The sequence below is a fragment of the Perca flavescens genome, chromosome 7 (genome assembly GCF_004354835.1).
Source record: "Perca flavescens isolate YP-PL-M2 chromosome 7, PFLA_1.0, whole genome shotgun sequence".
Classification (NCBI taxonomy): Eukaryota; Metazoa; Chordata; class Actinopteri; order Perciformes; family Percidae; genus Perca; species Perca flavescens.
This window is the reverse complement of record NC_041337.1, coordinates 23146666-23169279: the sequence shown is the minus strand read 5'-3', so window position 1 is coordinate 23169279 and position 22614 is coordinate 23146666. Positions and strand designations below refer to the sequence as shown.

Below are 22614 nucleotides of genomic sequence, written 5' to 3'. Positions count from 1 at the left end.
CATCACTATACTGCATCGATCTGGAGACTGCAGGTGAGGCCAGTCTGAGAGAGGTGTGGGCTGTCCTACTTTAAGGTGCTTGTGAAATAGAGGTTAAACCAAATACCACCTGCTTTGCAGATGCTGGTCTGGTGAACTGGCTCCTATTTTTCATTCAAATTCAAGCCCTGGCTAATAGGAAAAACATGAGTAGTCTTGTCATGTCTACTTTGCTCTTCTCTTCACCTCTAAGGTACTTTTTAAGCAAATAGCCTCCCGATATTCTTAATCCTGTTTAATATCTAATGTCAATGGCCAAGTAGGCTTTTCGTGAACAGAATTACAGAACACCACCACAATGTAGTCTCAGTAGCATTTTAACATGCAGAGATTGTCTGCTCATTAAAAATGTATAGAGACAGCAAATCATCTATGCTAAATGATATAATAGGCCTAACTCATTCTTGATCTTCTGGATAACCCCTCCTTGAAGATTAATATATTTTTGTGTTTTCAGTTATCACAAGGACAAAATCTGTGTTTAACTCAAATCATTACCCAGACATTGTGTAAAACTTTTTAATGAGGTTCAGATAGAAATGCATGCCCTTTGTGTTTAGGCAGTAATGTAGTCAATAGCCTTGTGAATGCTTGACCAACCACACTTGTCTCAAATACTCTCAACTACAAGAATGGATGAGTCATTATACGCAATAGAACTGACCTTCTCTCATAAACTTTGAATGCTGAATAAATAAACAGTATCATCCCCCAAGAGAGGTGGTTAGAATACAATCAGCTGCAGAAAAATATCCAACGCTTTTATTTGGGACTTATTCACCGTATCCCCCAAAGTTAGATGTCTCTGTCTGGCGCACCCACCGCTAGCCTAGCTTAGTACAGATCCTGGAGGTAACCGGCTCCATCTAGCCTACTGCTCCCAATAAGTGACAAAATAACACCAACATTTTCCTACTGTATTTACATGTTGTGATTTGTATAGTCACAGCGTGTACAAATAACAAGGTCACGTGAGACACAGCCATCTTCTAACCATATACATACTGGGAACTATATTCTTAGAAGGCGAAGCACTGCAACTTCTACTTGGGCGATGTGATTTGCTCGCAGCACACGTGGTGATCGGAGCAGAGAGTAACAACGGTGCTTTTCAGGTGTTGCGCTAATCACTCTGCCCAAGTAGCAAAAGTAGTAGCTTCACCTTCTGAGAATATAGTTCCCAGTATGTATACGGTTAGAAGATGTTACATGTGTCTCATGTGACCTTGTTATTTGTACAAGCTGTGACTATAGAGCTCAACAGTCCCGCCCACCGCGGGTTCCGGAAGTAAAAATACAATGCAATTTCTCCATTGACAATTTGGAGTACAAGCCATAAAATGATAACCGTCGATGGCAGACTTAAAACCAGCAAGCCGACGTGACTAAGCGATTTTATATAATCATATAGACCAAAAATCATGGGGCACCAACCTTGTTTTGAGATAAACGTCTTTTATTCGCGATGTCTTGGATAAGTACTTCATTACCCACAATCCTGAACAATCCCACAATCCCACAGTGACGCCTCTGATTGGTGGAACTCATGCTGGGGAGGAGGGGGAGGAGGGGGAGCTGCCTGCACGAATCGTCACAAGGATTTACAACACTGCACAAATCACGCTCTGTTCTCTTAATACATCCATGTCTGTTCCACGCTTCTGCCGTTAACGTTAGTTTAGCTAACAGCTATTTCGGCTAACCGCTAGCTGACAGCTTGATTCAGTCTAAAATAACGTTAACTCAAACTAAACACTGGGGAAAGCAGGCTACAGCTGATGCAACAGCCGTTATATATTTTAACGGTTATTTTCAGGTTTTATTTTGAGGGTCTGTTAAAGTTATTGCATGCTGTCTCAGCTATCGGTTACCTGAATTAGCCGTTAGCTAAACTAACGTAGCTTCCTTTATTCAGTGGTGCGCGGTCATTTATGGGATGAGTAGTTCCTTAGCTTTGAAATGACGATATGTACACAGTCTTGTACCTTTGACTTTTTTTGGATTTTGTGTTCGTTTTTCCACTCGAAATGGTACGTTGTATGCATATGAGTCACGTACCATCTGGTTAGCCTAATGCATGGTCTAAAACTCTTTATGTACGGATTTTTCCAGACGTCAATGGGAGAAATGAATGGGAAATTTACTTCTGGAACCCAAGGTCTCTCAGAGGAGGGGCGTGATTGTTGACCTCTATACAAATCACAACATGCAAATAGGAAAATGTTTCCGTTATTTTGTCACTTATTGGGAGCAGTAGGTTTTTTTTAAGGTTTTACAACTTTAAAAAGCTGTCTAAACCATTGGTTGTATGGTAAATTAAGCACTGAGACATAGTCAAAATAAACAAAATGTAGTATTATTATTATAATTTGCAAAAAAGAAAACACGTAATCACGATGTTCCTGTTTTGAATCCAGCAAGGGACCTATGCATGTCATCCTTCTATCCTTCTCTATCTGTTGCCCAATTTCCTGTCACATTACTTTTACCCTTCAAGGACTATATCCATTCAGCAGTGTACTATCCATTAAAAAGATTCTTGTATATGTTTATATATAATGACTGTATAACGCCCGCTTTGTTACAACTCTATTAGACATTTAGTTTTTCTGTTGGTGAAGGATTTTATTTTGATCACTATATGTCATGTGTCCTTGTGACATCATTTCAAGTTGACACAGCCACTGTAGATTAGCCAGTGTACGATTAGCACAAGTTCAACAAGTTTACAGAAAACAGCAGTTGATATTGAGAATGGATGTTGTTTATGCAAAGAGCATTGTATCCTTATCCTCCCCATGAGTCAGCTAATTTCCCATGTTTTCAGCGGAATAGGCCTTAAACTAAACATTTATCATGATAAAGTGTGGATTTATGGGTTGGAATTGTAAGCGTATTAAACAAAGATTTGTAGATAGCAGCAAATGTTTACCACGAGCAGAGCCAGGCGGTCTTCATTAGCATGTGGATGCTATTACAGCATGGTAAACTCACCGTTAATTGAAAAAAATGGGAACATGAACACTTAGGGCCCTATTTTAACAATCTGAAACGCAAGTATCAAACGCGAAACGCAAGTAGCTTTGTGGGCTGATCTCGGGCGCTATTGCTATTATACCGGCGAGATAAATGACTCTTGAGCCCGACGCAAATCTAAAATGGGTTGGTTTGAAGTAGCTACATTACTCATAGGTGTGGTTTGGGTGTAAAGTACAATAAACCAATCAGAGTGTCATCTCACATTCCCTCTAAAAGCAGGCGCGCTTGTTCCATGGCAGATTGCTATTATGATAGCGGATTTGCCAGGCGCACGCCAGGAGCGGTTCACAGCCGAGGAGACCGACGTTCTCAAGTTCATTCCCTAATTTACCCACGTGAGTCTGTGGAGGGAAAAGTCCGCTGTGCGTCGGGTGCAAAATAGGAATGATACATTCGTCGGTGTACAAAGTAAATTGCGCTGGGTGCAAGATAGGGCCCTATATGTGTATGCATTTTAATGTATATTGAGCGGGTCTGAAAGGAGTGATTAAACCATGTCATGGCAACCAAGGCATCTCCATGACAACGTAGTACATTTCATCTGCTGATAAACACTGTGAGATGCAGCAAAAAGCTCTGGAAAAAGCTCCTAAGTGGAGCTTGTCAAATTGCTGATTACTATGATATGTCCAAATCTGTCAGTCCAAATAATAATAATATTATTTATATAGCACTATTCATGCATAAAATGCAACACAAAGTGCTTAACAAAAAACATTTAAAAGCCAGGACACACCGACCAGACAGCCAACCGTCGACAGAAAAGCCAGTAGAAATGATCAGTCTCCCCGTGTTGGTCCAAAAAGTGCCACAGAACACACCAAAGAGACGAGACGTAATACCATCCATAACAGCAGGCGGCGCTAATCTGTTTTGTTGCCCAAAAAATGAAAAGCGGCAGTTGATTGGACGAACGCGTCAAATGGGTTTGTTTTCTCCGGAAATTCAAAGCCAGACTGTCATGGCGGCCGTGCAGAATACAATCTCATATTGTACTAAAGTAGTTCACTGAAACATGTTCCTGAAAACATTTTAAGCGAGAAATAGGCCACGCAGTTTTGAGAAACTCTAGTCACGCTCATTCCGCTTGCCATTTCCGGGTGAGTCCCGACTGCACTGCTGCCAACTGAGCATGTCAGGTCGGCGAAAATTAACGCCGACAGCCCCCCAAACTGACGACGGCACGGGACACACCGAACAGATTCGAGTCACTGACCTCGCCAGACTGTCCAACGGCCGATTTTCGGCCCTGTGTGTCCTGGCCTTAAAAGTGTATCTGTAAATCTGACACAGCTAGGTAATAATGGTGCAAAAAAATTGTGCAGTATTTCGGATTTTCATTCTTTTTATAAATGTCTTATTAATAGCAAATTCTTAACCAAAACAATATGTTCAGCAGTCATATTTCTGCTCTACAGCAGCATGTGGTTCATCATAGCCACAGGCCTAATGTGTGCTGGAGATGTCACCATCTCTTACAATCCCGTTGAGTAGACTGTAGAATACAAAGAAAAAAACAACCAGTTTAAGGATGAGCAAAACAGCACAGAAGTTTGCTCTGTGTTGGCTGCGCCCAATTTAATCAAGGTAACCACAGTGGATCTGGCGTGCGTAATTGTAGTTTGACTTTGTGAGTCATACACAAACTAGATAGAACAGTTTTTTTCACCTGTTTGCAACTCTATGAAATAGGCTGTAAGAAGAATTTAATTCTAACTCTGACACAATTTGAATGAAAAGTTTCTTGTCCACTACAGCCATTACTGAACATTACAAAAGTAAAATGAAAGACACCTCAAAAGTACCTTTAGCTATAAGACATTTATGGCAGATATATGGCAGGATGAGCACTAGAATGGGCTTCTCATTCACTCTTCCAATTTCCAGAGAGGAGCTGGACGTGACATTCTCTCCCATATACAAAGAAAAAATGAGAACGGCACGAATTGGGGCCACAGGCAGACGTTTTGAGCCAGTTTTATGGCTGCTCAGCATTTCTCTATATAAGCAGCCCCCATAGCGCCACAGCAAAGCTAAATGTAGTCCATTTAAGTCTAGGGGGAAGCTCATGAACTACCACATGAGGATACTATTGAGCTCAGAGAATAGACAAGGTGTAAGATGTTTGAGAGAGAGAGAGAGAAAGAGAGAGAGAGAGAGAGAGAGAGAGAGAGGTGGAGGCTGGATATTGTGTGTGTATATGTTTTAGAAACGACTGAGCATATACCTCTCCACAGACCACTAAAGAAAGATAATACATGAAGTACTCCCATTTATCACAATGTTTGCACTTGCTTGGATGAATTTAACATGCAAATGTAAACCCCCAGGCAGTAGAAATGCAATTAAGGTAAGCTAGCCTGCTAGTAAGGTTAGTGCTGCTGGTAGCGAAGTGCCAGGTAGCACCCCCAGCACAGCTTCCCGCAGGACTCCCACTCTGCCGGCTGTGCAATGAACCAGCGACCCTTAGCACACACCTCCCTTCACAACACAGCCACTGGTGATAAATTACCTAATCCCACTATCCCCAGCCGTTTCTATTATACACCCTGGGCTTGTAAAGAACAGTTCTAAGGAGAGAAAGGGAGCTGAAACAGACAGTGAGAGGTGGGTGTGAAGCAGAAAAAAAGACTTATTGACAGGTACACAATGACAGTGGGAAGATATACAGGCCAAACAAAGGCAGGAATCAGCAACCATAATCTTCAGTATCAAAAGGACGTGTGCATGTGTCATTTTGGATGTTGCAAAAAAGGGGACTCAGAACCACTTAGCCTTATATTTCAAGACAATGATGTCTGAAAAAATCCATATTGAGAGAGATCTACAGATAGGTGTACATTTCTTAATCTATATAATTTCAGAAACATTTTAAGAATCGACCTGTCAGTCTCGGTGATGTTAATTATGTGAGTTTGATGAATCTTCTCTACAGATGAATGTGATTCCACCCCTGAACATACACACCTCAGGCATCATTTCAGCTGAGCAGAGAGGCAGCCACAAGGGACAATGACATCAGTGCTCAAACCCTCCCAGAGGAATTCTTATCGTCACTCACACTGGCACAAACACAGCTATGGAAACAGCAGGAGTATGAGCGTGCATGGGGGTTATAGGGATACCGCAAAGCGCGCGCACACATACACACACACACACACACACACTGAAAAACAAAGCGACAGGGGCAGTCCATTGAAAACAATGCTGACACATGACCAAACTGTTCCTGACCAGCTGTGTAAGGCAGTCTGCGTTCACATTTTCCTCTTTGAAATAAAAACACTACAGAGGTCAGCTGAGGACTAAATGACTTTTTGTCATTGTAAAGGGAGAGTTGGCCAACTAATGTTTCCTTGTGAATGTAAGAGAGGAAATACAGCAGACCTTTTACTAAGCTTGATCACGGAAGTATCTGAGAGATATGTGGTTTTTAAAGCTGAGTGCCAAAAGCCAAGAGAAAACGTATTCTATCAGACAGCTCACTGTACCAGCTGACTGCTATGGAAACAGCAAGAGTGTGAGAGTATGTGTGTGCCAGAAGTTGAAAGGACATGACAGCATGGGCACACATACCCACACATGATATTGCAGCTACCATGCTTATGCATGTACACAAATGCAAAAACAAACATCTGTTACCTATCAATATGTCAGTCAGCATTGGAAAAGGGCAAACAGGCCAGCTGCAGAACACACACGCGCGCGCGCGCGCACACACACACACACACACACACACGACAGCATTCTACAGACTGGGCAGCCATTCAAACAGCTCTCGGTAACAGTAACCCACGGCAACCCTAAAACCAGCCCCCTTTTCCCTTCCTCCTCAAGAGACACAGATCCATTGCCCAGTTAGGAAGAACCGAATGAACTAGCAGACAGAGTGAAAAGAGGTTGTAACTTTACCCACTCTGCCCTTACTAAAGTGCAGCACTACCCCCCTCTTAAAGGTTCAGGAGGTTAATTATTCAACATGAGGGGATTTGTGGGAGAACTGGACACAAGCCAGCAGAAACCCCTCACGTCTTTTGTTTAACTCATCCACTCACTCACTGACTTTACAATATGCACTTATTCTCATGGGTGAAGGAATGAGTGGAGGCTTTTTCAACTCACTCTTGGACATTATCCATGACATGCAGAAACACACGTGCACACATAGCAAGATGATACACAGCCGCATCAGAGTTTCCACATGTTCACAGCTTCTCGACACACAGTTAGTCGCACTCCTCTCTCCGAGCGGCTCTCCTACCATTGTGGTTGTGCTGCAGGGTCTCAAGCACGCTGGCAGAGTCGGTTGCCCCCAGCTCGGCCAGTCTGCGGCTGGTGGCGCTCAGCTCTGACCGCAGGTTGGTCACCTCCTGGCTGGCGGACTGAATGGCCCCATCAATGCGCTGGGCCAACTGCTTGTTGTCATCCATCATTTTCAGGATTTTTGCCTGAGGAAGAGAGTGGAATCCAGACAAGGTGTCATGCTGACAAGTTGTACATCTCCTGTGAAGGACGGTGTCCCCAAATAAATCCTTCCTCTTTCTCCTTTTCTGTCTGTTCTCGCTCCCTTTTTATAAGGAAGTTAAATCCTCAAAGCAGTTTGTCCTTTCCCCTTAAAGAGAAGTATCCAGCTCAGGGGAATGTGTATCTGCTAGAAGTAGTGTACGCTTTTTGAGATGGTGTTATGTGTGGTGTGAGCTTGTCAGTGCGCAAGCATGCCTGTGTGTGTCAGAGAGTTCCGAAACAGCATGTGAGTGTGTGTGTATGAGTGCGTGTGTGTGTGTGTGCGCGTGTGTGTATGTGTTAGAGAGCCAGCACTGCCCCTGTGAAATGTGCTCCCTGCAGCTGACTGTTGAAAGGACACAGAGCATTGAGAGATGACAAGCACCTTTTTAAATGGACTGTACCATTTGCAGAGAAAGTCAGGGGGGGGTGAGGAGTGAGCTAGACCACATGAGCACTAGAAGTCAGAGGTCCTCAGCACAGCTGTCTTCACGAGATAATGCTGTAAGGTTTTGTGCGTTAGACTGAAATGACACACAATATATTTCACTAAGCCTGTGAAAACTGTCTTCAGTGAAACACTGCATGCACCTCCCTACATGGACAAAGGGAAGGAAATCATTAGATTGAGAAAGAAGCAGTTGTTAGGAGAAAACAATAATAGTTATGCAAACAAAGCTTTTATCGCAGTATTACAGGTGCATTTTTAAAGCTCTGCTTAAAAAGACAAATGCCTCTAAAATTGAACGTTTTGAGGTTCATTATAATATATAACAACAATGTTTATGTGATTAGTTGATTAGTCGATTTACAAAAAAAAAATCATTCCAGCCTCTCAAATGAGGGACTTTGCTGATTTTATGGGGTTTATGTAATTGGAAATTAAATATCTTTTGGTGAATGCATAAAACAAGCAATTGTGTTCATTGTGGGCTCTGAGAAATTGTGCTATTTAATGTAATTGATGAAACGATTACCAAAAAAAAAAACGATCAAAATATTAACAGATAATGAAAATAGTAGTTAGTTGCAGCCCAGACTATAATGATAAAAACCAAAAGGATGCTCGTTATTATAATAAGAATGTTTGGGGAAGTCCAATTTAGTTTAGTAGAATGCAAGCATGTGCTTTTCCCCCATTCAATTTGGGAAAGGGGAACATTTTGCTCACTCATTTTTCCTAACTGGACCCGGTCAGGCTGGTGAAATAAACCATTTCTCTAAACGTACAGATGGCTGCCATCACACCTCAAAGGGTGTGCTCAACAATGTAACTCTTTTAGTATATCTTATATATAACCCTTCGTAAGTTCTGTTCTGATTTCCCCTTTTCCTTTCTTTAAAGAAGAGTGAAAATACAGGCAGCAGACACAGTGACTGCCACCTGTTTACAGATAAAGCTAGTCACTCACAGTGAATGAAACATTGAGGCTCCTTATGCACCTTTGCAGCACCACCGAGTTATTGTAGAAAGTATGCCCTCCCCTCCCACATTCGACAGGAAGACACAGTCAATTCATTTTAAAAAAATGTTAAAGACCTACCTTTTTAAGAAAGCTTTTAATCTCTAAGTCTTCATAGTACTGCATCGCCATAGAAACCCTCCCGACATGTTTTTTACTGCTTTTCTGTTTCTTAGCACTTTACAGAGGTTGTCTATTTTGTTAAATGTATTTCTATGAAGCTAAATGTATTATATTGTATTTTCTTCTTGTATGCCCTCTTAAACATGTAAGTTGTCCTTATGTATGTAGAAAGGCGTCCACCAAATAAAATTTATTATTATTATTATTATTATTAAGTATCTGCAGCAAGGATGTGAAAACAGTTTTATTGTAGTTGAAGCATTGCAAGACAATGACATTTCAAATGTCAAATATAACCCGCAAATCAAAAGAGAGACAGATGGATACTAGAAGCTTATAGAATAGAAAAGCCTTGTGATGAATACAAAGTAGCTCCTTCCTGAGACTGTAGAGCTGACAGAGAATTAACATGTTTGTCAATATGCATCACATACAAACAGGGTTTAAGATATTTTTTCTTGTGACTTGTATCTACATTTCAGATTCATTTAAATTACTATATAGGCCTATATGGTGCATCATCAGCCAGTTTACTTCAGTAAAAAAGCTCTGATAAACCCACTGAAGAGTACATGTCCTGCACAACAGGCTAGCACAAGCTCCTAATTAATGCTTCTGTTTCTTTGCATCTGATGGGTGACTAAATAGGCAACTGTAATTTAAATAATGTGCAAATATGTTTGTGTTGTATCAACAGCTTGTTGTGCTGCCCCAAAATGACCAAAACATATCTTTTAATGCAGGTTGAAGACATCGATCTTGGTATACACGTTTAAAGGAGAAGAGTTGCAAGCTGAAAAGCTGAATTTCTGAATTTCTCCTCCACAAACAACAAATCATTATCCATAGAGCTGGTAGAGACTACCTTTCCGGTTAGGACACTTGCGCAGGACAGGGAGCTTGAACCCAGGACTTCTAGTTGACAAGATGGATATACTATACTGCTAAATCATTGAATGCTAGAGGGAAAAGTCTGTTCTCGGTATCCAATCTCACAGCCCAGGAAAAACGTTTGACAGTATAGACTCTAAATTGTTTGTTGAAAAAATAAGCACTTATAATTACATAGTCTGTAGAATTGTCTTAGAGCTCAAGGGCTGAGGAAACTACCCCAGTTCCCACCCCACACCCCTACTTAATCCTGCATTTCTCAGCTATAATCTGACATTCGGCTGTCAAAACATGCCCACTCACTCTGCAGTACAGCTGAGTTGTTATTGTTTCCCAGGGTTATGTGAAGTCAGACCCCAACCCAACCTGCATGTGGTAAGCAGATCGGACCACACTACACAAGGAAGCAAGCAACCGCTGTGTACTTCCAGAAAATGTTGCTGTTGCCTCAGTTACTCTGTTAGTGTGCGGGCTTAATATTCCACACTATTGTCGCAAATAAAACCTGAATGTCTGAAACGGTATGCAAGCAAGGGGATGGAGAACAAACACGAACACACACACGAACACACACACACACACACACACACACACACACACACCCATCTGCCCAGACACAAGTCACCCCTCCTCCTCAGTAAATGAACATCATGTTGTTATTTATAGACGACCCTGCTGTTGCATATGATACATTAGTCAAAGGGGAGGGCAGGCACAGACACACCACACATACTGTACACTCATTCTCACACACATACACACACACTGTACGGGACTATAATCCCAAAGTCACTTGATGTTCACTAATGAAATTCATCTCTTGTCAGGTGTCCTAAGTCTCTTTGACCCTTCTGGGTAATTAAGATGCTGTAGTATCTAAGTGTGTAAGTGGATTTGTTTTTATCCATCTATATATCTTATATCCTACCCTTACACTGTTTGCCTTTTCTCATGAGTATGGATCATGCAAACCTGCATATGCTGTATGTTGGTATACACATTTGCCTAGGGCTGCCCCCTAAACCTTTTTTTAGCTGTGTCATTGTACACAGAGCAGTGAAAGCAAAGGAGCATGGTAGGCTGTAAACTTATCTCAAAATAATGTTAAAACAAAACTAACTGGATGGAGATAAAAAAGGATAATGGAAACAGACAGCAGCATGATGCAGACAGCATGATGCAGACAGCGGGAGACAGACAGCGTGAGGCAGACAGCGTGAGGCAGGGCAGCGCGATTGGAATCTGTTGGCTGCTCCAACGCTTCAGCTTTGGTGATGACTGTCAGTCAAGTTGGCTAAACTACTTTGGAACCAGACTAGCTAGACTATCTGTCCAATCTGAGTTTTCTCTCGCACGACTAAAACAACTTTTGAACGTACACGCTCCACCAAAACAAGTTCCCCCTCGAGTAGGGTGACCAGATTTCCGGTAGCTGAAACCGGGACACTTTGCGCGTGACCGTATGATTGTACATGCGCACACTATTTATAACATGAACATGTGCCATCCCAGGTCAGACATAGACAAAGACAGTAACTTCATTATTTTGATCATAGGCTCGTCATTCTAAAAAAGATTTTTTGAAGTGTCCAATAACACCAAAAGAATTTAAATTATTTATTGAAAAATTTGAGCATTAAACACTTCATTTCCTGCATTCTGGTAAATTTGTATGCACATATTTCTACCTTTTTCTGAATCAATGTATTCTGCAAATATCTTTATGTAAAGACAAACATAGATTACAATCCAAATATAAACATAATGGAATATATTGAAGTAAGGCTCTCAAGCATTCTGTATGGCTTTCAACTATTTATTCTCCTTTGGATGGACTTTTTTAATTATATCTGAGTCAGCACACATGTAGCCTAGGCATCATTTGGCCTACTCCTCCCTCCTGTTTTGCTCTTTTGTTGTTAATGTATTAATAAACCCCTGGACTGTAATATTTCAGATGTGTTTGAGCAATGTCCAAAACTTTGTGCACATTCAAAATACAGAATATCTGTGTTCTCTGTGATTTGGATGTCATGATTTTGAGAAAAATAAAGTTATAATAGGCTATTACAAGAATAAAGTCACTATATTTCAGAAAATAATCTATCGGCTACCTGCACCATTAGTCTGCTGTGCATTACGTGATTGCTTTGCTGATAAGGTAGAATAGACCTTCTACCAGACACAGAGCCCCGTTTGGGGAATGAGACAAAGAGTTAAGCTAGTGAAGTGGCTGTACCATAGGGCTGTACACTGCTCTACATTGGAGGTGGAAAACTGAATCTACTGCAGAAATACACAGAACACAAACGCAACACATCTGCCGCAGCATGGCAACAGCTGAGCGCGTCCGTTATAACCTGAAGCTGCGCTGTAAACAGGTCTGTTTCAGAGCTCCGTGTGTCTGAGTCTGAACCATAGACTGTAAACATCACGTCACAGGAACTTCAAACTAAATCATTAGTATTGCGCTCCTAAACTTTGTGTTGATGGCATCAATGTATTAGACTGATTTGGCTATGATTCCTCCGAAAACTTCACCCGGCTTTCACAGCTTTCCTCACGGAGAGACGGTTGCTAGGTGATAGCAACAAATACAGCATGGTCGGACCCCGCACGTAGCTGCCCGTTCTATTCGCCTCGGAAAAATAAACCGGACAAATTTACAATCGGGGCTAAACTCAAAACATTCGGGGCAGAAGACCCGGCAAAATGGGCTCACGCTGCTCCTGGTGTAAACCGGGACATTTTAGCGTCCCGACAGGCTTTTGTCGGGACTCGGGACATTAACTTCAAAATCGGGACTGTCCCGGTCAAATCGGGACTGTCCCGGTCAAACCGGGACTGTCCCGGTCAAACCGGGACGTCTGGTCACCCTACCCTCGAGGCTATTTTTCAGCGGCTCCGTGTGGAGCTTACATAGACAGTAAAATAATGGACACACCATATATTTCTACGGAGACCATGGCTGAGTGTGGTGCGCAGCCTCAAACGGAGTTTGACGACGTAGATTTGACATGAGCAATGTGTCTGAAAGTTGTAAGTCTTCTGGTAGCTGTGCCAAGAGAAATCTAAATAATTCCCAATCTTGCAGAGACGGAGAGCGTAGGTATATGTAAGGAGATAACATGGGCACAGTTACTAGCACAATGCTAGTAATTTTAACATTAGTAATTAAACTTAAAAAGCTAATGTAAGTCGAAACTGCCTGCGAGCTTCTCCTGTACTATACGGTAGGGGTGGTACGGTTCACAAAACCCACGGTTCGGTTCGTATCACGGTTTTAGGGTCACAGTTTTCGGTTCTGTACGGTTCCTGTTAATTTTTCTTTTAATCTTTAACACTACAGAAATATACTTCAGCATATAATATATAGCTTAATTATCCACAATGTAGGATACAGTATTAAATAATTATATTGTTACATCATGTAATCATGCACAAACTGAATTTGATTTGACTCATTATTGGGACCATCTCTGAGGAAAGCTAGGTGAGATTTTGATTCAGCAAGAGGGAAGACATTGATGGTTTCAACAAGCTTTTCATTTATTTGGTAAAAAAGGAGAATGTGTATCGCCATCTACAGGAACTTATGTGACTTTTTAGCACATGAAGATTGAAATATTACAGAATAACAATTGAAATAACTTGCATTTATCAAACTGCCAACTTCAGAGTAGCTCTTACAAAAATTGTATCCTTTAAAAGAAAAAGAGAGGAACTCTTAAAGCTCCGTCTTTTGAATAAGTCAGAATACGTTAAACATAAAAAAAAGTCCTGGGCTGGGACACACAGTTTGATAAAGTACTTATTGGACTTTAACTTATCATTGCACTTACAATAACAAGCGTACCTGGCAGGTCCTCCTGTACGTCTCATCTCCGTTTTTTCCTGCATCCACCGTGTGTGTTTGTGTGTGTGCGTGTGTCAGTCGCGGGGAGAACTGAGCAGCCCCGCCCGCTGCAGAGACCCGACAGGATTGAAACTGCAGCCGCTTCAGCGACTTTAGAGTGAAAAAACGTTACAGCGTACATTGATGTTAAAATGTATACAGGTTGGCAGGACGGTCTGAAATGTTTTGCACGGTCTTTCGCTGTACGTTTTGTTGGTAACTTGTCCACACCTCTTCTTTCGCGTGAAAGGGAAACACACTGTCTGAGGTCACATACGGGCACCTGACGGGCACGAGGCTACATTGCGCATGCGTCGAACCTGGCGGCACACACACACACGCTCCGAAACGAGACAATCGGACCGAACGGTTTGGATGTTTTTTCACGAACTGTACCACCCCTACTATAGGGTAATTTCTCTACTCTGCAACAGAAAGTCCCGTGGTTTTGACACAGTTGTTAACCTATTTTTACAAAAACGGCTGCTACGGGGCCATAACGTGAGATACAAGGTAGTGGAGCCTTTTATACATTGTCGTGTTTCTTTAGAAATAAACAATGGACAAATAGAGTATTTAAACGCTTCAGATGTAAAGTTATTCGCTGTCAAAGTGTGGTCAAAATGAATGGCAGTCAATGGAGTGCTAGCAGAAGGTGATCGCTTGTTAGCCTAGAAACTCCCCATAAGAGCTTACCCCCCTGGGAGCTTAGCACCCCCATGATGAATGTGATTGGTTTAAAGTAATGCCAACAAACCAGAGATGCCCTTGGTTATTTTGTCATAATTAGCTTTACTCAGAAAGCCATGTAACAGCAGCTAAACAATGAACAATCTTATTGAAATATTTTTGAAGATGTTTTAAGTAGTTTGTTCAGATTTCAATCCTTAGTTCCAACAACTCAACATAGAGTGGTTACTGGTTTATTGCAAATTAAGCTCCAAACGTGAACACAAGTTGTAACTTGATTCATGTCTGTGAGTACATGCATCACATAAATGATGTCCTTCCCTTGGGGTCTTGAATGAGTCTGCTGGTCAGTGGAGAGAATCAGGACCCACTGGCAGACTGAGGATCAGTAATTAGTGGGTGTGCTGGGGGCGTTTGGATTAGCATATGAATGGAGACAGTGGGGAGTGGGATCAATGCTCTGCAACCATTCTTCATTGTGACAGGCCTTCTGCAGCCAAGTCACCGCATTCAACTAAAGTCATGCAAAAAAGTTGCCTGAGCTCTGTATACAGTAGTTTTTAAGTCTTACTGATTACATTTTTTAATTACTAGGGCGGAATTGTGTTGCTAAGCAATAACAGTCAAGACTCACAAGTATTCACTGGGACAGCATTTGTTGCCTGGCAACAAAAAAAAAAAAAGAATTCAGCAGCAGTGGTGGTAAAAAAATAAATAAAAAATCTACAGAAAATGTATAGCCTACATCTTTCACTTTTACAATTTTTTTTTATGTCAGTTAAATTTTTGTGTTCCCATCCATAAGCATTATGTACAAAAACTAAGCTCGGAAAACACTGAGCAACTGGAACTTTCTCTCAAAAAAAGAGTCATGTTATCTTACTACAATTACGATTTGTAGTATAATTTAGAAAGTACTGTAGATGTATTTTATTTCCTTTTTTTCCTTATCTTTTTTACAGTTGTTCAAACTAGACGTTAATATGTAAGGTGTGGTAAAGCGTACCAATGAGAAGGGTTATCTACAGAAAAGGACTTTTACTAAAGCTTATAGTAGCATGTGTGCAGAAGTGTTATTTCTCTATATGTCTTAAGTCTGTCATAGACTTGTCCACAAGAAGATGGGCATGGGATTTTCTTTCTGAGCCGTCTCGTAAAATTGCAAAGACCTTCAGACAGACAGCCACGGATTGAGATAAGTTATTTTGGGTTTTTTTCCCCCTAAGATAAGCTTCAATAATGAATCACTGTATGGTCCCAAGGGAAACTTTTACAATATGAGCATGCAGGGGACACAGAAAGACTCATCTGTATGTGTGTGTTCAATCATAATCTTCTGTTGGTCTGATAGTGAATACATTTAATGAGCATCATTTATATGACAATCCATATATGACAATAATCAAATCTTTTTTTACATCTAGAAAGGTGAATACATTATATTTATCCCTTGTGTTGACTTTAGGTCACATTGACCCGCTTTCAATTTTTGTTTTATATCAGAAAATATGGGACTTAGAAATAAGCGCCGAAAATGTTTAGAAGAAAAATGGATGTATTGTAACAATTTTTCAAGGCTGACGGGAAGACAACACAAGGGTTAAAGTACTTTCTACTGTCAGCAGTCAGTCGGTGCAGGTAATCTAAAAACAACGTAAAGATACTTACACCACAATCTGTATTTAGTGATTCAGACTATACCTCTGCAATGCAGAATGTATGGGCTGCATCAAAATCACCTGCTCATTGATAGCATCTGGAAAGGCCAGCCAGTGAGGTGGAAAAGGTGCTGTAATGCAGGGCTGTGCGTATGTGAATTCTTGGGTCGCTTGTGTTTTTGTTTTGTCTTTAACAAAAGGAAACAGTCTTAATGTCCTCGCAGGAGTGAGAAAATGGTTTTTTTTGTAGCTGAACGCTATCTTGATATCTTATCAAGATCAGCTTATCTTAGCTGAGAATGGGACTGTAAAAAATTCTTTCTCTGCAGAGTCTGAACACACAGTACACACAAATAAACACAGTGGTGGCAGTGAGAAATAGAGGTGTGTGTGTGTGTGTGTGTGTGTGTGTGTGTGTGTGTGTGTGTGTGTGTGTGGGGGGGGCATTGAGGAAAAGAGAGATACTGAGAGTAGAGAGATGTTCCCATAGCATATACAAGGTCTGTGTCACTTGTGGGTAGAGGTTGCCGACAGCCAACCTTGTAATTTTATAAGATATCATACAAGAATGTGTTGATTAAGTGAACATCACTTAAATTAGTCTGATAATGTAGAGAAGACCGACTTTGACTATGAGTTTGAATCCACAGGCTCTACTCATACAAGACACAATCCAGATGACATGCATATCAATACCCTGCTCCTTTGAGCCAGAGTTTCTCAAAAGCAGTTTTCCATACCAATAAAAGGGTGCCATTATGCATAAAGCAGGGGTGTCAAACTCATTTTCATTAGGGGCCACACTGGAAAAAGAGAATCACACCAAGGGCCACACATGTAGAGTTTATCGACGTGCTTTTGTTACTGCGTGTCACTTTTTAAAACATTTTGGTAGCTTTTTTCCTCATTTTTTGTTGTTGTAGTTCCGACGCTTTTGTGGCTTTCTCAGATATTTGTCACCTTTTTGTAAATTTGTTGCTTTTTCAGATATTTTTATACGCTTTTTGTGGGATTTTTGTTGACATGAAGCCCTACAAAAGTCATCAAACGAGTTCCTTAGCCATCATAGAATTTAGCAAATCAAGCAAAACAATGATATTTTTTTTAACAGCCTGAATATGAAAACTCTCTCTCTTCTTCTGGGGGAATTTCTGAGTCTCAGAGTCGGCAAATCTGACATATTCTGCTTTGAATATCACATAATTGCAGTTTAAAAAAACACTTTCCTGTTTTTTGGTTTGGCACACAACTAGGTGGGCCAAAATTTATTGTGAACCCAAACTGATATACAGGCCGGATCTAAATCTGCAAGGGGCCGGATTTGGCCCCCGGGCCTTGAGTTTGACACATGTGGCATAAAGGATAATTTCTGCAAAGAGGGAGTGGACAAGTAAGTGAGTGACACTAGACGATTTATGAGCTCATTCCACCGGGGTGGGTCAAACCAAGACAAAGAACAGACACGAGTCTTACGAAAACACAGAATTATGTTCACTGCGCTAATCTGTTTATTCTCAACCCTCCTCTTCCTTCACTGTTTAAACTATCTGGAAATGGATAATACTGAGCAGCTGGGGGATTGGGAGACAGATCTGTGCAGTGGCAACTGTCTTCTGAACCCTAAGAAGTTATATCGACAGTTGTATAACTAAAAGTCACCATTTTTACACTAGTATTAGTCCGAGATTATAAACACAAAACATCAAATTTCTTTGTTGAAAAATAACTTAACTCAAAATGTCAGGGTGTAACTTTAGATCTCTAAAGCAATGTGTTCTTTAGTGTTTACTCAATCTTATTTTTCATCTTTTCCTGGTTCCTCATTATCTTCCTATCCCAAAGAATGTCCATACTTATAATCGCCTCACTGACATTAGCACCTCATGTCAGGCAGCAAACCAGTGAGTGGTTATCAATGCCTTTGCTGTCCTTGCCGCCATCTACACTGCATGTACTGCCAGGCTAAGAAATAAAACACACCCGGTAAACACAGTTTGTTGACACACAGATAAGTTTTCCATTATGTCTGACAAGGGTGGGGAGGTTAGACGTGGGGAGTGTGTTATTGGAATTTCCTGTATCCTCATCCCAACTGTCCCAATTTTTCAAATCTCTTGTTCCATTCACGCTAAGCTCTTGCTCACATCCTCCCACTTTCACATGGCCACTGTCAGCATGAGGCAGATCCAGACAGCGATGGCAAACAAAAAATTTTTGGGCACGCCACACCATCAAATTGACCCTGGCTCTGTCGTAAAGGCCCAAGGCTAATCTCAGGTTTGCGGGCTTTGATGGGAATTAAGATACACATTCCTTTTGAATGAGACAAGCGAGGAACAAAGATCTCACACCGGTTTGAAGGCAAAAGAGAGAAATGCTTTTGTCGTTCTGAATCTGGTGGTTTGCGATATCATCAATCACCTTGCACTGAAGGTAGCAAAGGTTGTGTTTGTGTAACAGATGGAAGTGGGTTTTGTGCCCAAGCCTAACCATCAAAAACAAAACTCACTATTAAAAGACCTTCTACTGAATACTAGAGGTGAAGAGTATTCATCAAAATTACATGTACCATGTTTAAAATGATAAAAAGCAAAAATAGATTTTTCATTGTCAAAAAAAGAAAAATACAGTACAACATACAAATATTAGACTTTACATATATAATATGAATATAAACTATTTGTCCTGAATAGACATACATAGTCTAGAGAACTCCTTCTCCAAGCCACATTGGTTCAAATCCATCAGGAATTTAAAACTCTCTGACATCCAGGAGTTCTAACTTCTGGTTTCCCAATATTTGTTGGGTGAAAGTCAGTCTAAGGAAGTAAACCAACTGATTTAGCTGCTAATGTTTACTATAAGTTCCAAAAAACATGCAGGTCATTGTTGAGAATGTCATTCTGTCATGATTTCTGTATTATACGTACTGAAGCTACAGAAACCTGAAATTATATTCCATCTGGAAAGTGTCATTTCAGCCAAAAGAGATAAATATTTTAGGCCAAAAGAGGTCAATTGTTGAATAATTTGTATGCATTAGTTTTTTTTTTTTTCTAACTTAAACTATAATTTATTTTACATTAAATACCACTTAACAAAGAACATCAGTGTTAATGATAAAAGTATATAATTAAAAATTAATAAAAAACAATCAAAACATTCTCCTGCAGGTTCCAGAGCCTCATAAGATGCTCTTAGCCTGCTAGCCTATTGGCTTCCAAGAACTCCAACACAGTGATACGTTTTTCCTCTAATGAATCGAGTCATGAATCACATCATGTCAACTTCAGGAGTCACATTCACCCAGTTAAACTTTGATTCATGTAGTATGTAACCTTATACCTTTAGTTTTGAACCAGGACCTCTAGTATTAAGATCAAGTAATTTGTGAAAAATACGGTGTGTCAGAAACAGTAGACAACAGTGGTTTATTCACTGAGTCAGGAACACATATTTACTCAACATTTAAGTAAATGTAAGTATTGGCAGATCCCTAGTATCGCTTTGCCAGACCATCCACATTGCCAAGCGGAGGAGGGTCTGGCTAGTAGGGTTGGGCACCGAACAGCAATACTTTTATGGCACCGGTGCCAAATTTCGGTTCCAAAAGCGGTCGCGTGTTGTTGTTTTACACTTCCTCTGAGACAAGCAGGCACAACAGTGGTTTCTGTGCCCTGATGACTGACTGACAGGCTGAGGTTGTAAGGCAAGGCAACTTTACTTCTACAGCACCTTTCAGCAACAAGGCAATTCAATTACATTCCCTTGCACTTAAGTTAGTTCTCCATTAGTACAATGTTGACAACAGGGCAGTCACCAAGTTTATTGTTGAAGGTTTGTGTCATTATGCAGTTTGCACTAAAAAGTCTTTGTTGTTTACATTCCTTTGCATTTTAGTTAGTTCAATATTAGCCTGTACACAATGTCATTTATTTATTTATTATTTATTGTATGTTCATGTTGTGGCAAAAAGGTTTCTCTTTTTTTGTAAATTTTTTCTGAGTATCTGACTGGCGCACCCCTATCCAAATGCACAACCAGTTTTATTAATCTTACTCTGAGTGAGCAGTGTTACCAGAATTCTTTAATTTTGATAACTGTTTTGATTCACAATTAAGGTGAAAAATAAAAGTGTTGTGTTTAATGTATTTTTGTTGACGTGAAATGGATTTTAAAACATATGGTATCGGAAAAAATATCGTTAAGGAACCGGCATTGAAACTGAGGAATCGAAATTGGCACCGGATCGAAAGATTTGAACGATGCTCAGCCCTACTGGCTACTCCACACAGCATTCCAGGATGGGAGAAAAACATGCTCTTGTTTATTGGCATTTCTTTAAACCAAATCACAATCGTCATGGGCGGTGCTAAACTCCGCACAGAGCCGCTGCAAAACAGTTGTGCGAGAGAAAACTCAGATTGAACATATAGTCTAGCTAGCTGTCTCAATTTACCATGCAGAGATCTGAGGAGCAGTCAACCATAGTCCTCATGAATCCATCAAATTTAAAATTCCAACGGAAATTCCAAAGCGGAAGGAAACAGAAAATACATCCATCCGGCGAAATTTCCTGTAGCACTGGAGCAATCCTGTAAGTGGAACGTCAAGGATATAGACTAGCAGATACCCAATATTAAAGGACTCAAATTAAGATCTGAGCCAAAATCTCTGCTTAATATACTCAAGGAGAGGACGATGACCCTCTAAGAAATATCCTTTCAAACTACTGTAAGCTATTTGGTGATAAAGAATTGCATTTTCTTTGAAGTCAATATTCAACCACATAAAATACAGTATCAGAATAAAACCTCACTAGCATGATAAGTATGTGTTTAACCACCTCAATAAATGTGTTTAAAGATGACTGTAGTTTACATTATACAGTAGCTGAGAAATGAGGCTTAGTTCTTTCACAGTGGCTCTTTTCACACACAGATGTTTGCAAAACAACAAGAACAAACAAGGCTTTTCAAAGACCAAATGCTGGAGATGGCTGAACAAAGATTCAAAATGCAGTTCACGACTGCCGTTAAAATGAGTCCTAAACAATGTCAATGGCTGGTGGCCTGAAGAGCTCACAGATGGTCCATTTTTCCTGCTGAAAGGGAGTGTGTGGTTGAACGTCTGATGCTGTTAGTGTTCTGAGAGCTAAAATCCCTGCGTAGGTGTGTGCTGTTTCACTTAGTGAAGTTAATTGCGTGTGTGTGTATGCATACATGTGTGTGTGTCTTTGTGTGTGTGTGTGTGTGTGTGTGTGTGTGTGTGTGTGTGTGTGTGTGTGAGAGAGTGAGTGAGTGACTGAGAGCGAGAGAGAGAGAGAGAGAGAGATAATTGTGTGTTTCAGGTTGAGGGGCAGCTCCTGTCTCCTCTGCTCAGTATTCAGCAGCCGTCGTCTCTGTGACGAGGATTGAGAGGAGATCTGTTCAGGTGCTGTAGGGGGAGGGGGGTTGATGCTGGCTGGCTTGATGCATCCTTTCAAAACCACTTTCATTTAAAAAGGCACAGCACATGGATGACAAGCTTTCCTACACTTCACCAACAACAAAGGTGGTGAAAAATATACCAAAAATAAATTCTTTTATTTGTGACAATATGAGAGGAAGAGATGTTATACTGCAGAAACCCTCTTTTTGGATGCAGTTTATAGATATCCAAATATACAGCAGTGCATTTCAAAGTTAAAGTGAAATAAAAATGTATTGTTGCTAAGAATATAATTTATAACGTATAGACCGAATTGCTGTGTCATCAAGCTAACTGGCCGTTAATTTGTACTGTGGAGATATGTGAAATCGGCAACCTTGTTTATTTCCACCATTTTCAACTGCAACGTTTAAGGATATATAGTTAAAAACGGAGGTCCGACCTATCTGACATTTCTGCTGTACTTATTTTATGTTCTGTGTTGCTTTGCTAGTGTCTTTGATACACGTTATAGACAGCGCCATCTCACCGCGGGTCAACTGCTAGTTTTGGGTAGGGTCATTTTCTTTAGTCTGTGGCCCAACATGTAAATTAGGTCTCCAACCCACCGTTTGTAAAAGTGCAGACGTATGAAAGCATCAAACATGCATTTTAGATGAATGAGAGGAGCGTATATCCGGTTGTTCCTCGTCCCTGTCAGCTCAGCGCTGTTAAAGTGTATGTAGGTAAGTACGCAGGGATTTTTTACCCGGAAGTTATTGTAAGCAAACATTGTGAATGTCTATATTCTTTCCATTTGTTTTGACTTTTGATTTTATTTTTCCGAAGAGACAGTGCACCATTAGCTTTCTCCTATGGCCACGAATATTTGGTACCACTGACA

General features: G+C 40.7%; 1 protein-coding gene across 2 annotated transcripts in view; it reads right to left on the bottom strand.

Moving 5' to 3' along the window:
* The window catches only part of kazna (kazrin, periplakin interacting protein a), a 200682-nt gene that overhangs the window by 119175 nt on the left and 58893 nt on the right, over positions 1 to 22614 (bottom strand). For both annotated transcript variants that reach the window (XM_028582160.1, XM_028582161.1), the window contains exon 4: positions 7340 to 7526. In XM_028582160.1, the coding sequence (XP_028437961.1) occupies positions 7340 to 7526 (187 nt within the window). The remainder of the gene's footprint in view (positions 1 to 7339; positions 7527 to 22614) is intronic.